The 17,329-nt window shown below is 38.0% G+C and overlaps 1 protein-coding gene across 1 annotated transcript in view; it reads right to left on the bottom strand.

The window, feature by feature from the left end:
• Positions 1-17,329, bottom strand: part of PLCL1 (phospholipase C like 1 (inactive)) — a 369,849-nt gene that overhangs the window by 64,373 nt on the left and 288,147 nt on the right. Inside the window, exons 2-3 of the mRNA XM_066344873.1 lie at positions 9,128-11,602; positions 5,485-5,688 (exon numbers count right to left, since the gene is read on the bottom strand). Coding sequence (XP_066200970.1) covers positions 5,485-5,688; positions 9,128-11,602 — 2,679 coding nt within the window. The remainder of the gene's footprint in view (positions 1-5,484; positions 5,689-9,127; positions 11,603-17,329) is intronic.

The following is a 17,329-nucleotide window of genomic DNA, read 5'->3' as shown; positions in this document are numbered from 1 at the left end:
CTGTACAGCTGAATTACCTACTTCGGTGGGATATTTTCTTATCCCACCGAAGAAAGTGAAAATCCAAAGTGGAGAAGTGAGCTTACTCTTTCAAGACCTGAGCCCCACCCCCACCCCCACCCCCCCAAAAAAAACCAAAGTGCAATAAAAGGACAAGTCTCTTAGAAATGGTATTTCAATTTTAATTGGGACAGTTTCTGAAGAAGTGCCTTGCACAGAGTCACCAACCACAGTGGCACTACAGCAAGCAGCCTACAGCTCAGGAGCTCTCCTCTCTGTGTTCTTAGCCCGGCGAGGAGGCATCAGTTCCACTGCCCACTGTGAGTTCCTAGCTTACTGGCCTGTTACTGAGGGATGATGTTCACATTTGCTTTGATGCTTTTCAGAAGCTGCACTTCCCACCTCTGGCTGTGACATGTGTTTAATATCAGGCAAGCCACCTCTGCTTCAGTTGCACTAAATACCAGCTAGGCATTTAGATAGCTATACCCCAACCAGTGTATTAAGGCAGACTGTAGATAATAGCGCTGCTCTAAAAAAAACCCGCAACTACCTGAGCAACCTCTCTCTCATGTTACCCGGATGTGAAGAACCCTTTGTCATTAGGATCTCTTACTTCTCCCAGGGGAAAACCTGTTTGTAGGACAGAATCTGTTAAGTTCATTCAAAAATACAAATTACTGATAGCCCAATGTGCTATTATTACTCATGGAGAGTTTTTTGCACTTTAAAAAATATAAAATAAGTCTTAACCCAAAAGAATTGATTGTAACTTTGAAATTTCAAGTACCTACCAGCAGAAAGGAAACAGATTTTAAATAAGATATGAGATGGAGATTAGGAGGTATCTTTTGAAATTATGCCATGTAAATAAGCCTATTCAATTACAGATATATTTGGTTTTTGGCTACTTGATATAAACACAGATGCTACAATAGAATTATAACTGTAATATTAACATTAAAATGACTTTTAACACAGAATGACTTTTAAAACCTCTAGAGGAAATATTTCTAACTCTTTAGCTGGAAGTTTGGTAAGAGCTAGGGTCAACTGAGGTCATTAGGGAAAATTTAGAAAGTTTTCTTTAAATTTAGAAAAAAATCTGTGCAGATGAACAGAGGGTCAATGTTTTCTAGAATATTTTCATTTATTTCCTCTTGATAAGTTATACAGTTTGATTCAATTAAGTTGACTTTCAATAAATGTAGGTTACCTGATTTCCTGATTCTTTTCTTTTGATACTAAAATAAGCTAAACATTGCATCTCTTCAGAAGTTATTTCAAGTCATTTTTTATTCTAAACATATCATATATATATATGTATATATTTAGTGGTTACAAAATTTTCTCTTACATGGCATATAGACAGTTCATTACCATTTTTTAGAAATGCAAACAGTTAAATAACTTGAGTCTAGGTTGAACACTCAATCTGTTCATTTTAGAATACCTACCACCATTACTACCAGGCAATAAACTTTGAATTTGTCTTATGCCTTAGTCACCCAAATAAGTTTTTATTAACATCTGTAAAGTTTTTTTTAAGACTTTACTTTTATGAGAAGTTATAGGTTTGTAACAACTGAGCAGAAAGAACAGAGAGTTTCCATAAAGCCTCTCATCCCACCTTAACCCTAGTTTTCCCTCCTGTTATCATCTTGCCTTACTGTGGTACATATATTATAATTCAGGAGCAAATATTGATACATTATTATTAGGTAAAGTCCACAGGTTACATTAGGGTTCACTCTTTTTGTTGTACATTCTATGGATTTTTACAAATGCATAATGACATGCATCCACTATTACTATATCACAGAGAAGAGTTTCACTGCCCTCAAGTTGTCCTGTGTTCCACTTAGTTATTTCTTCCTCTCTCGCCCTGCCTTTCCCAGCTCCTTGCAATTATTGGTCTTTTTACTGTCTCCATAGTTTTGCGTTAGTCTGTATGTTTGCAATTTTGTAGATAAGAAAGGAAACAATTTAGCTAGGGTGGTGTCTTAGAAGTAAAACAGAGGAGATTTAAAGATTTACCATAAAACACATTCAATTACACTATTTTCACCAAGAATAGATGCTTTTAGTTACTTTCTACTCAACTAAGACTAATTGATAACTAGTACTGTTTTAGGTGCTAGAGATAGCAATAGTAAGCAAGACAGACAGGGTCTCTGCCCTCACAAACTCATGCATTCAAATTGAGGGGTAAAGGAGAAGAACAGAAACTAAACAGAAAGTCAAGCAACACATTTTTCAATGCTTCTAAGTAGAATGATGGAAATTAAGCAGTTATGTGATAGAGTGACAGGTGGGGACAGTGGTTAGGGAAGGGTTCTCTGAGGATATGACATTTGAGTGAAGAATTAAGAGATATAAAGCAATTATTCAAGAAGAACTTTCTAGACAGAAGGAATTGTGAATAAAATAAACTGCATATGAGCAGGTGAGAACAAGCTTAGTCTGATTGAAGAAAGAAAGAGAAGAAAGAAAGAGAAGAAAGGAAGGAAGGAAGGAAGGAAGGAAGGAAGGAAGGAAGGAAGGAAGGAAGGAAGGAAGGAAGGAAGGAAGGAAGGAAGGAGGGAGGGAGGAGGGAGGGAGACCATTTGACTCAGGGAGTGAGTGAAAGAAAGAAAGCGAGTCCATTTGACTCAGGGAGTGAGCAGAAGAGAGAGTATGAGGGTAAAGCTGGGAGAGGCAGGTGAGACAAGCAGGCAAAGCCAGATCACAGATGGCCCCATAGGCCACAGTAAGGAGTTTCCACTTTGTTGTAACAGGAAGCCCTGGAAGGATTTTAAAGCAGGAAAGTAACATGGTCTGATTTATGTTTTCAAATCATCACTCTGGAACTACAGAGTATCTTAGAAGACATCTTTAAAATAAATACTAACACTAATACACTAAGAGGATTAAAGATGCCAACCACCCAACCCACTAAAATACATACATAACCGACAGAGATGTCAGTAGTGTTTCTGATCACATCTATAGTCTGCCAAGGTTACCATTTGGTATGAGGCTATTATACTCAAATCCCTACCAAAATAAATCATTTCCATAGGGACCTATAAAGAAGACATCATTACAAGTATTTCTGCTTTCCACTGCAGCTTCTTACTTTAAGCTTTGGAAAACCATACAATGTTCATAATTACAAACTGCATTTTAAAATACAAATGAGAGAAGGCTGATGTTCAGATTTGGCTCTATCAGACAAAACTGAAAAAACAAAACACCAGTGGACACTCGGGGCTGTGAAATGGCCACGGGCCAACCACAGCCCGGTGCTTTTCCACTCATTCCATGCCCGGCTCCAGGGGGCCAGCGTTCCTCTCAGTAATAATCTCTCTTTCTCTGCGTCAAAGGGAATTGGAAGAGTAACTGATTTCTACTGTCTGTCTCTATGGCAACTAGTACCCTAATTTCACCTCTTAGATGGCAATTATACCTATTCACTGCATAGCTTTCAGTCCCTACTTTTATGATGAAAAATTGATTTCATGAAAAATGAAATACAGGCAATAAATGAACTTTTCCTTCGGCGACCATGAGGTACAGTTCACAAGAGGTGCACTCATTCATAAGCAGAATACACTCTGTGGGGTTTTATTTTTTGTTTTTCAATTTTGGCATGTTTATCCCAAATGTCTTTTTACTTGTTTGTTAATGATATTTTTCCTTTCTTCCTTAATGTTTATCTTTATTCAACTACAAAAATTACACAGATTAATTGTAAAGAGTTTAGGAAATACAAAAAATATATAGAAAAGCATATGCAAGAAAATCAAATTCGTTCCCCTTATTTAAAAACAATCACTAATAATATCGTGCTAGCATTTTAGATGTATATACATAAAAATACACTGTAAATACTATAGAGTACATTTTTGAAACCAGACTCTTTCACAAAACACAGTATGAGAATTTCCCACCATCATTATATATTATTCAAACACATGATTTTAATGATTTCAAAGTAGTCTACAATATGGCTTACTGTATTTCATTTAATCAATCCTTCTAGGTTGACATTTTAAAAATACATGTGTTTATGTACAAATCTTTAGCTTAGAATAATTCCATGAAAAGGAAATATATAGATCAAATGGCATAAACATTTTAAATTCTATTGTCAAATTTTTCTCTCCCTAAATTATTTCAACTTATTTTCCCACTACAAGTAGATGGATGGCAGTATCTACTTCCTTAAATTCTCTATCAGAGGTACTGTTTTTGACAAAATAATGCCAATTTAATGGAAAGATGAAGAATCTCACCACTTTTCTGTAATATATATATTTGACTAAAAACTTATTTTAAGGTAAATATGTTCTTACATATCATTATATTTGTAGAGGAAGGAGACACATAAATTGCCTATTCACCTCTGAAACAAAGACTGTTTGTTGTCCTGAAATACTCATTATTCCTCTACTTTTTAGTAGCAGAAGAGATGACTTTTGTTTGATCATTTGACCATTTAGAAATAAAGACACTTCCCATTCTCTTTCACTTCTAAATGTGTCTATGTGTCAACTCCAGGCTGAAATATGAGCAAAAATGATCTAAGCTAGTTCAGAGAAATGTCCTTAAAGAGAAAGGACACGCTCTATATTTTTTCTTTATCATTCTTGTTAGTTGAAGTGTAGATGCTACAGTTGGAGTGTCAGCAGCCATTTTTGACTATGAGAACAGTGTAGGAATGGTGGAGCAAAAAGCTAGAGGAAGCCTCGTTTCCTAAGAACTTGGAGAAGTGCCACCCTGGATGGCTGGTCTCCAGATTTTTAAGTAAAAGAATAAAATTTTGCATTTTAAGCCATGATTGGCTTGCATTTTTAGTTTCATGAAGCTGAATTTGATTCTGACTAATGTAAGATTTTTTCCCCATATGTTCTTCCTATCAATTTTCAAGTACTCTTTCTATTTTAAGGATGTTTACTTTATCTGGCTTACACATTACAAATTTTCCCAGTACATTATTTGCTCCTTAATTTTTTTATGAAATAAAAAAATGCAAAAATATAGTTATTCTTAAATTTAATTGCTACATAAATACATTATACATTCAGAAAAACAGAGCATAACATTAGCTTTAAAATATAAATTCTTAAAAATATTTTGTCTCAACCATTATAAGTAGCACTAAGGCTTAAATTTATTTCCTATAGGTATGCAATTAAATGGTTCTATTGTAGGTTAAGGTCATGATGAGATGTGTACACTTAAGAAGACTTAATAAATAATGTATTCTTTGCTAAAGTAGAGATTTTCCATTTGAAATCTGTGGAGCTCTGGGTTCAAAGTATAGCCTCAAAGGTCTTCACTGGGGCTTAGGGGAAGCCAAGTGGGCTGGCTCTGTCTGCATTACCAATTCGGGTTTCAAGCAACCACTCTGTGTTATGCATCAAAGTTCCACAAAAGAGTGAGCTTCAGCCATATCATTTCCCACACACACAGATAAGAAATACAGTCATAATTTCCTACCAGATCATAAGCAGCCAGCATCTTCTTCTGCACATCTGGAATTGCCCCCAGAGGCTCCAGATAAGGAAAGTTGTCTTTCATCACAAGTGAGACTGAGGGAGTACTGTCACTGGTGATGAGCCGAGAGGACAGAGTCAACAGGCACTGCTTCAGACTGGCAATCGGAGGAAGCCCACACAGCTCCTTGACAGACACTATGGCATTCTGTGGGGAAGAAAACATAGAATTACACTTCTGACCACAGGGCACATCACCCCAGCACTGCTAAATTTACACAAAAATATACTCATTAAAAGCATACTCTTAAATACACCTGTTATTTGAAGCAAAATGGATTGTAACCAACCAAGAACTTTGTGATAGGCACAGAGGTAACAGAGCTAATCCACTGTTCCACTTCATCTTCCTCAATTTCAAGAAACTGCCACAAATATGCCACAAGCAGAGCAGATTATGACCCAAGGCTACCCAGTGCTTTTCAAAGCAGAGCACTGGAATATGCACACGAATTAGCATTGGCTAGTCATGAATACCTTAATTGATTTGTGTCCTGATGATCACAAGAACATGTCAGTGGTGGTGCACTGGAGCACCTCTCGTTTGAGCTTTTCCCCTCAAGGCAGCAGGCTGTCATTCTTCCTTACCCTCCTTTGACTAACCATCAATAGTAATCCTTTGTCATCCCATCAGAAATGCACCTAACAGAGACACCTAACTAAAACATATTTCATAAAGAACTACATCGTTCCATGTTATAGCCTTTCAAAACTCATTTGAAATAAGAATTATGATGCCTGACCAGGCGGTGGCGCACTGGATAGAGCTTCGGACTAGGATGTGGAGGACCCAGGTTCGAGACCACAAGGTCACCAGCTTGAGCGAGAGCTCATCTGGTTTGGGCAAAAGCTCACCAGCTTGGACCCAGGGTCGCTGGCTCGAGCAAGGGGTTACTCGGTCTGCTGAAGGGCCGTGGTCAAGGCACATATGAGAAAGCAATCAATGAGCAACTAAGGTGTCGCAATGCACAATGAAAAACTAATGACTGATGCTTCTCATCTCTCCGTTCCTGTCTGTCTGTCCCTGTCTATCCTTCTCTCTGACTCTCTCTCTGTCTCTGAAAAAAAAAAAAAAGAATTATGACTATTCAGTTTTATTAACAGTAAACAGTACCTAACCTAACATGTACCTCATGAATTTAGTGACAATGATGGTATTCAGTTCTCTATGATTGGGCTCCAAATAACCCTTAACCCAAAATACTTTATGTTGATATCATATGAATGATCAATACTACCTGGAAGAACTTTATCCATAGCCAACTTTTTTTAATATATATATATTTTTAAATACATAACATATGCAAAGGATATATTTCAAAAAATATATAGAAATATATAAAATCTACTTCTAACATACAAAGTTAGGTGGCAAATCGACTGATCCCTAATCTAATATAGGTATTTATATTAGTGATAGAATTGTGTCCGAAAAATTCAGTAAAAGATGCTGCTACTTGGAGCTTATTTTTAAATAATCCTTACAATCTAAGTATTTATGTGTGATTTAAATACCACATTTTTTGCCATTTTTGACTTTTTAAAAGTGTTTTAAGCATATCCCAAAATTTCTCTGTGAAAATAATATAAAAATAAAGTTTTCACCAAATGATGGATGTGGGGTTCAGCATTATGAGACTAAAATCCATGAATGATCGTGGATTTTGGTTGTAGGCAATTCTGGATTTAAAGCACAACATTACTATTTATAAGGTGACCAGTCGTCCTCCTTTAGGGAGGACAGTCTTTCTTTTGTAAGTTCATCCTCCCTCGAATAGTGTCCTCCTACATGTCCTCCTTTTTGATATTGGAAGACTAATCTGTAAATGTCTGTATTCGATAGATGCAGAGTTGATCCATTGTGTGTGATGTGATGTATTTGTATCTAAATGAGTAATTTTTTCATACAATTATTATTAAAAATGAATAGGCATGTAAGCATAATTACAATATATTACAAATGTTTTATTATGCATTTATTATATTATAGTGTATTATTGTTGCAATGAATAAAATGTTTCTTTTATTTACAATATTGTTTTCTTCCATTTATTTTTGTCCTCCTTTTCATTGTAAAAAAGCTGGTCACCTTACTATTTATTAACTGCAATGTTTGAAAAATTAACCTCTTCAAGGCCCTGGCCGGTTGGCTCAGCGGTAGAGCATCGGCCTGGCGTGCGGGGGACTCGGGTTCGACTCCCGGCCAGGGCACATGGGAGAGGCGCCCATTTGCTTCTCCACCCGCCCCCTCCTTCCTCTCTGTCTCTCTCTTCCCCTCCCGCAGCTGGGGCTCCATTGGAGTGGGGATGGCCCGGGCGCTGGGGATGGCTCCTTGGCCTCTGCCCCAGGCGCTGGAGTGGCTCTGGTCGCAGCAGAGCGACGCCCCGGAGGGGCAGAGCATCGCCCCCTGGTGGGCAGAGCGTCGCCCCTGGTGGGCATGCCGGGTGGATCCCGGTCGGGCGCATGCGGGAGTCTGTCTGACTGTCTCTCCCTGTTTCCAGCTTCAGAAAAATACAAAAAAAAAAAAATTAACCTCTTCAAGCTTGTTTTCTGTCTTGAAGGTAGGAATATTTTGGTGAGGGCTACTATTAAAATGTTAGGTAAAGGAATAAATAAAGTGCATTGAAAACTATTCCTCTCCTGTGTTGCTCTCATACACAGATCACTGCTGACCCTGCAAACCAGTGTCTTGCACACGGCAGGAACTTAATTTGATTGCTTCACAGCAACATGAGCTTAGAGCAAGTATATTAAGTAGTATGGAAGAAAGAAGTTCGCAGCCACCACTGATTACAAACATTAATGAATGGGAGGTGAATTTCCGTATACCAAGACTGGGCAATGTACATACACCCTCATTTAATTCTCATAATAATCCTGTGATGTAAATACTACCATTTTTCTTACCTTGTGTAAAGAAAACCAATGAGGAGAAATCTGAAATAATTTACTTAAGGTTCACACAAGGATAGAGTTTAATCCAGAATCTATATTCTTTCCATTAAAACCACATTTCTAAGAGAAGACTAAATAGTTTTCAACAAGTTCATTTTTGTTGGTTCAGTTTTGTTTGCTCTGTAGGGAGTAATTGATTACTATTGTATATTTAAACAACAGCAAAAAAATATATTAATAGGCATTACATTTGTGTTATATGACTTCAAATTCCCTTCCATGTTCATATCTGTAAATATTTTAAATATACAGTTAAAATTGTTATGCATGTGTTTGTATACATAATATTTTTATATTACACATAGGTATAATATTTTATATTTTATTATTTTCACATATCATATACACATTCCCCACATAGCAATTTGGTTACATACTAGGGATATTTAATAGCTATGCAGCATTTTGCAACATTGATACTCCATTAACTGACTTAATACAGGCCAAACTTAACATAGCACTCACAATTAGAAACATAAACTACATCTGCTTTATCACAGGCAAAACTGGCCTTGGTTCAGTGGTATTGGGTATATACTACCTTCCAGATCATTACTAAATCACCATGTTCATTGGATAAAGTGTGGTCAAAATAAGTAGGGGCAGGGGAGGAAAATATGGGCTTTTCTTACCTGCATATTTTCTCTCATATCTATGGCTTCTCTTAAGGGATGAACTGCTATTTTAAAGATGTCATCTATGGGTTTAAGACCGATATTCCTGAGCATGGTATACTCTCGAACTTTCTTCCCCATTCTCACTGAAAGGCTGCGCTTCTGTGCCTTTCCTCCTCCACTTCGATTAGCTATTGCTATGTGGACGAAAAGAGTGACGTGCTCCATGATGTCACCCACGAAAGAGCGCAGGGGCACATGCCGATACCCAGGCTGCAAACACTCGAACGGTATTGTATACTGCCCTATGAACTCGTCCCCAATGTAGTCATCATCCAGGACGACAAACCGGATCATGGCCAGCTCGGGGAGGTTCACTTGAAACTCAAATGTTTCATCAAAAATAGGATTATCACTGTTTTGTTGTACAGTTTTAGTTCTCTGCTCTGAACAGTCTGCTGGTATTCCATGTATCTCTACACAGACGTAGGGATCTATGACATCCCCTTTGGCACAAGCTCCCTTGGGCTTTGGAAAATTCTGACCACTGATGATCTTGATATGAAGAGCCAGGGGAGACACCCCAGGTACAACGCCCTTCGTATTGGCGCTGAAGTAAGAAACTTCATCCCGCATGACAGATGGCCTCAGGACATAACCGCACCCTCCATTCTGAAGAAACCAGCCTGTGTAAAGGTCCATCATTGGACCCGGGGTCTGAAAGTTCATCGCTACAATCTGACAGCCACAATTCCAAAAGTCCTGCGGATTCAAGTTACTGGAATCAATCCTCATGGGACTTGGATAGATTCTTGACAAGAACTTCTTATTATAATTTACAAAATCCTCCGGGTATTCATTTGCAATTCGGCTAGCCTCTGTTTCACTAAATGAACAAATTTCCCAGTAGTTTTGGCTTTTCATGGACAGTTCAAAATCCCTGTGGTGAACAGATTTACAAATAGATACCAAGTCAGAGAGCTCTCTGCACAGCCAGATTTGCTTCTGCTCACCATTGGAATCTACTGACATCCTTCGAGACATTTCTGCTTCTTCATCTTCATCTGTTACTTCCCCTTCCAAAACATCTGCATCCGAAGGCAGTTTCTTTCCTTTCACAATGATCATTCTTTTTAATTTTTCTGGTGATGGGAGGTAGGATTCTGATGGCAAAGGTGCTTCGGTATAGAGTTTAGTGGCAAAGACCTTTTTCATTTGTTGAGCCATTACCTTCTGCTGTGGTAGGGAGCAGTGATTCCCCAGGCACAGAATGAGTGGGTATTCAGAAGCCACAAAGGCAAATTTGTTTATCACCTCTATGACACTTTGAAAGGAAAGGTGCGTGGTCATGTTATTTCGATTACAAAGGATAGGCTCATTGTCTGAACCATCACTTACATCAAGTTCAATGCTTCGACAGCCCATTTTCAAAGCTCTAACATACCCGTTAATGTCAGCCGGCCCCCTGAACTGGTCTTCTATCAGATAGGTGTTGTGAGAAGCGTTAATGTAGTAGTGAGATAATGGCTGGGTCATGTCTTGGACAACCTTTTTTTGCTCAGGATCAAAAATGTCACATTCTGGTGCCAACAAATACTGGGTAAAGCCATCGATTGCAAGAAACCCTTTTTGACGTCCTTCTTCAGAAAGTTCGTATCTCCGAATAATGTCTAAGCACATATCCTCAGTAATATGGGTGACCCCTTGCTCAGCTTCTAAAAAGAGCATCAGATCATGGGCATCCAAATATTCCTTGTTTTTCGATATCTGTACAAGTAAAAAATAGACTTCTGGCCTGGTACAAAGTTCACAAAAAGCTTCACAAAATTCCTCCTCTGTCACCCGGGTGGTCAGCTTTTCTTTGCTCTTCTGAATTTCTTTAAACTTTAACCTGATCTTGGATTCCTTCAGGGTAGGGTTGAGTTGTTTTATTAACTCAACAGCGGTGTCTTCCAACATAATCCCATTCCCGTCGATATCCGCTGCCTCAAACACTGTTTTCAACCACAGGAATCTTGGTGTATTCTGGTTGTCCTCCATAAAATCAAAGGGCTGCTTACTTCGCGAAACCAGGTACCGTAACCCTGACACCCAGATGTTCGCTACGTCTGCTGAATTAGCAACTAGGTCCAGAGACTCGTAGTTTTCCCCATGGAGGATGGAAAAGGCACAGTCCTCACAGATCTGGTCGGCCAGGCCATTGTTTCTAAATGTTTCCGTGTTCTTCCCCAGCCTGATCTCTTTGATGGCGGCAATATCAAGCTTCGCTTTCTCGAGGTCTTTCTTGGATGGTTCCCAGCGAAGAGCGAGGAGGTCGGTGTCCAGAGTGAAGAAGCGGTTGTAGATGCGAGAGCTGGGCCGGACCTTCTTCAGCTCGCAGCCGGCCTGCATGAAGCTGATGCAGTCGCTGGCGCTGCTGATCTTCTTCTCCGAGGGCATGCTGCTGAACGACACCGTTTTCTTTCTTCCGCCACATTTTTGGTTTGAAGGATCCTACAAAACAATTGGAAAATAATGAATCAATTTCCTTTAGAGAAAGGCAGATTCAGTAACACTATGAATTCCTTAGACTCCGTTCAGATATTATTATTTGGACAGAGGCTGGCTTAAAATTTACCTTTTCACTGTTATTAGGTTCAGAAAAAAAAAATTATCTTTCAAATGCCTGCGTGTTCTTTGAAGTAAAATCAAGGACTATTAATTAACTGCAAATCACTCTTATTTACTCATGAAAGCATATTTTCTAAGAAACTCTACATGCTGGTACTTTGACAACCTAGCTCAGTTCATAGTGATAAGTGAAAGAAATAAAGCTGAATTTCTTTTAAAAGTTTTCCTTATTTATACTTTGCAACGGTTTAAGTTTTACACTTAACACTGGTTCAAATGGAAGTTTTTAACCTTAACATACTTTATATCAAAAAGGGATTACAATATAGTTTAACTAAAAATTACTTTTTTCCTCACTTCACAAAGGGCTTATGATACAACATTACTATTATTTTTCCCTCAAACTATTTTGAAGAATGTAAGTGTCTTGAAAGTCAGACTGAGAACTAACAGTAGACAAATGATTCTCACTTGAGCAAAATTTCAGACTAAGGTAAACAGTTTAAATGAACACTATGAGAATTCACACCTACCTACATGTCAGTATAATGCTATTAGTAGTAGCCATAGCTTAGAACCTAACAGAAATGTGAGTAGCGCCACTAACTTTTAAGGTTCTTCCAATGCAAATTAAATTTCAAAGCCTTTTGCCATGAGATTTCACAGGGAACACTTGCACCTGGCCTTTTATCCATGTCTGTAAATGTCCTAGGAACTTAGTCTCAGAATCTTGGTTTCCTCAATTTCACCCTTCCCTAAATAACAGTGCTAGCAGGGCATCAAATTTCATCCATCCGGATTAGTGTACCTTACGCAGATTAAATATTACTTGTGCCTGTTTCTCTCTTGGATGTTTCTGGGCCTTCTCTATTTTCTCTCCTGAATTATAGGTCCAGTCCTCTGAATATTTGTAATCATAAAATGATGGATTTCTCCTTAGTCCTACACTGCACTGTGCCTATCACTCCCAATGCATTCACACTGAACATCTGACTGATGACACTTAAAACTAGATACTTTTTTTATTTTTTGACAGAGACAGAGAGAGGGACAGACAGGGAAAGATAGATAGGAGGGAGAGAGATGAGAACCATCAATTCTTCGTTGCAGCATCTTAGTTGTTCATTGATTGCTTTCTTATATGTGCCTTGACGGGGGTGGGGGCTACAGCACAGCGAGTGACCATTTGCTCAAGCTAGTGACCTTGGGTTCAAGCCAGCAACCTTGGGCTTCAAGCCAGTGATCTTTGGGCTTGAGCCAGTGATCATGGGGTCATTTCTATGATCCCACACTCAAGCCAATAACCCCACACTCAAGCCAGGGACCCCATGCTGAAGCTGGTGAGCCTGCACTCAAGCTGGATGCAGTGACCTGGGTCCTCCTCCATGTCCCAGTTCAACACTCTATCCACTGCGCCACTGCTGGGTCAGGCAAAACTAGATACTTTTTTATGCATTCCTCTGTTCAGACCATAAACTCAAGTTAATAATGCTCCCAACCACATCATCAACTCAAATAATTCTCCCAGGAACAACTTTCCCAAAAGCATCTTAATTAATGTGTATAGTACCCAATTTCATAGGCAGCAAAGTGTCCAGCACAAAAGGCATTGCCCTTAGGGGCAAAAGTAATGAGTCTCAAATTGTCATTATTCCACTCACTAGATATATAACCTCTATAAGTCACTTAGCTTCCCTCTCTGAACCTTTATTTCTGTTTTTAAATAATACACAATAGAGTGTTATTGTGAGACTCAAAAGAGAAAATGCACAGATACTCTTTGAAACTTCAACTGCTTATAAGGTCATTCATTTTGATGGAAGAGGAACATTTTATTTTGTATATCTGATCACTAGAGGACCATCAGTAGGCACTGACCACAACATCGAAGGTTATCAAGAAGTTAATGGCCAGGGCACACAGGAGAAGCGCCCATTTGCTTCTCCACCCCTCCCCCTCTCCTTCCTCTCTGTCTCTCTCTTCCCCTCCCGCAGCGAGGCTCCAATGGAGCAAAGATGGCCCGGGCGCTGGGGATGGCTCCTTGGCCTCTGCCCCAGGTGCTCGAGTGGCTCTGGTCTCAAAAGAGCAATGCCCCGGAGGGGCAGAGCATTGCCCCCTGGTGGGTAGAGCGTCGCCCCCTGGTGGGCGTGCCGAGTGGATCCCGGTTGGGCGCGTGCGGGAGTCTGTCTGACTGTCTCTCCCCGTTTCCAGCTTCAGAAAAATACAAAAAAAAAAAAAAAAAAGTTAAAGTTAATTATTTAATTCTAACCTCTGATCATCGAAGATAAATTTTCAGCATTAAACTGAATGTATTTAAAAACAGCCACATTATACTACTATTTTAAATATGGAAAAGTATATCCAAAGTAGCCCAGGCTGTCTCTTTCACCAGCATCATTTTATATCAGGGTAGGATCTCCTCTCTAAGGCCTCATTTAATTGTGGTCTTGCCTGTGAGAACCTCCCATCCCTATGATTCAAGACAAGGCAGGATGATTGATTAGTCAATTGACTAAAACCTTGCCTGTGAAAAGGAAACAAATTCTGCTTTAGTTATCAAATGTTGGTGGGATGATTCATGAACTCAAATAAATACCTCTTTTCAAGTGACAAAGATATAAATTACCTAATTTAGATTACAGAATATTGCCTCTTGGTCTCCCGGCACTTAAGAATTTTGTACCTGTTTTTCCAGAGAGCTGTTATTTTTAATTATCCCACAGTGGTCAAATTCCTCATTCTTTAAGTTAAAAACAACTGTTTATCCACAGATGCATCGTTAGAATACATTTAAATTCGTCATGATCAGAAACATCAGATGTTTGTGCACATTTTTCCACAACATCAAGCAGGCACCTAATGGCACTGCTAAGATGGGATTAATGTAGCAAGTAAAGTAAAGAGGGAAGCTGTGAGTTGTGAGGGTAAATTAGGCTGTGACTCAGCTTATAAAGCTACCATTTGACTACTCATTTAAGCTAATTAGAGCTTTCACATTAAAAAAATATTTTTATATAAGCAGATTGTGTTCCAAATAAGATTACTGTCAACAGAGTTATAAAACCCCTAATAGTTTTTTAACAAATTTTCAATGGAAAGCTGGTGTTCCTCTAAGTGCATGTATACACATAGTTCCTGTGCCCTATGCATTATTATGCGATTTTACACCAACATGCGCAGCCTAATGTTCTTCTCTTGACTTGAGTCACTGTCTGTTTATGAGAACAGAACTACTGCTGTCAAAAGAGATTTCTCTACTACTCAGCCATAAGAAATGATGATATCAGATCATTTACAGCAAAATGGTGGGACCTTGATAACATTATACAGAGTGAAATAAGTAAATCAGAAAAAAACAAGAACTACATGATTCCATACAGTGGTGGAACATAAAAACGAGACTAAGAGACATGGACAAGAGTGTGGTGGTTACCAGGGGTGGGGGGAGGGAGGACGCAGGAGGGAGGGAGGGAGAGAGTTAGGGGGAGGGGGAGGGGCACAGAGAAAACTAGATAGAGGGTGACAGAGGACAATCTGACTCTGGGCGAGGGGTATGCAACATAATTTAATGACAAGATAACCTAGACATGTTTTCTTTGAATATATGTACCCTGATTTATTAATGTCATCCCATTAACATTAATAAAAATTTATTTAAAAAAATAAAAAAGAGAAAAAGGAAAAAAAAAGAAATTTCTCTTATAAGCCTCTCTTCTTTATGGTGAAATCTCCTAAAATTCTCTTAAATCAAGACATTTTCTCTCCTAGTAAGTTAAGCCTTCCATTGATAAATGTTTTATATCCAGCCTACAAAAAAATCTACCTGCTCAATAACAATTATTTTTTTTGCTTTGATCTGCAATTCCTGCATGATTAAAAAACATATCGCAAAATGCCTTAAAACTTGGAACCAGTGGAAAACATATGATCTTACATCAAAAGAGAAAAAAAAGAACCCTGATTATAGTACATATGAAGCAATTATTAGCTTGTCTCTGTTGTTGACTAGAGCCAAGATTACTTGTATTCAAAATAGGCCAGAAAATTTTCAGGATATTTCTCTAGGTCTGTTCTTTTTGTGGTCATACTATGTATTAGCTTTGAAAAGTTAGGAGGAGAGAAAATGAAACTGTTAAAGTGGACAGCGAAGATGGACAGCTGCAAATCTCATTCGGAACTTTATCACTACAGCCCCTTTGCCAAGCCCTATATGCCAATCTTTATTTCCCTCAAGAAGACGTAGGCAGATTATTGGCGCAAAGGCAAGACTGTGCAGGTAAACAGATGGGATATCCCCAATTAAAAAACATTGACGTATTGGTTATAGATTTTTCTTGTTTGATAAATACCAAATATATTTTATGATGAAATAAGAAGAAATCTATTGAGAAGACAGGTCCTCTTTGCATTTTGCAAGGGGAACCAAGTTTGCTATCAGTTCAGGTGTGCTCTTGTTAGCTTTTAGCTCATGAGATGATTGACTTGACCTCAATGATCCTAAGGTTTATCAAAGGAGTTGTATAAAAGAAGAGAGCTTCCTGTTTATTCCAAAGCTAAACTTCTCACTCTACAATGAAAGGAAAAGGCTAAAGTACCAATTCACCACCACCCTCACTCACAACTTTATCTTATACCTGCTTACCAAAAAAAGTTTACATTTATCAGGATGAACACCACATTGTGATGCCTCGGAAGCTCATGTTCTATTGGGCTCCAAGAATTAGGTATGGAGCTCAATCCTTTCGATTTCCCGACATGCTATGCTTAAGTTTTCAAATTATCACCTCATAAAAAGGAATCACATTTAAAGTAATTAAATAATTAAATAAATAAACAAAATGTTGGTTTTATGGTCTCTGAATATTTCCAGATAATTCTTTTTGTTCTACTATCTTCTTAAATTTATCAATACTTTATATAAAGGGTTTAATCATCAGAATCAAGAAATCTTATAAACAACAATGTAGTAAACAGATGTTTTACTCTTTTCTTAAAAACAATACATGACATTGATTTGACTTTTAGCACTGTTTCTAATATATTCTTATCATAAAAATAGTTTCTATCTAATCTCATGATGTAAGAGTCAATTTCTAATATTAGAAATAATTGCAAAATACTGAAGGGAACTGTACAACTGTTGTTTTAATTTTCATTATTTTCTACAACATTGGTGCTTATTTGCTACTAGGATTAGGATACCAATCGTAATTAAGTGAGATTTCTATGCAACAGTAAAAACTTTATAGCTCCCTCAACATGTTTTGTAAACTAAAATTGGAAAAAATATTTAAATAAGCCAAACTTATAAGCTTGTTTTTGTAACTTTCCACTGGCTTCTCAATTTCTAAGACCAGTAGGCTGGATATGCATCAAATGTCTTAATAAAACCCAACAAATAAAATGTTTTTTCTATACAACAGACTGATAAGTCCAGAAAAACTCCACTGCTATTCAAGGCAAGCATAGCTTTGGGTCTCAACCATAAAACTATTTAACTTTTTTAATATAACAATTTCAGGAAAAAGTATACTAAAGAAGCACAAAGATATAAATGTAACTAACACCACAGAAATGTATACTTAATAATGGTTAAAAGAGTACATTTTA

Source organism: Saccopteryx leptura, chromosome 7, assembly GCF_036850995.1.
Source record: "Saccopteryx leptura isolate mSacLep1 chromosome 7, mSacLep1_pri_phased_curated, whole genome shotgun sequence".
Taxonomy (NCBI): Eukaryota; Metazoa; Chordata; class Mammalia; order Chiroptera; family Emballonuridae; genus Saccopteryx; species Saccopteryx leptura.
This window is presented reverse-complemented; position numbering and strand designations above follow the sequence as displayed.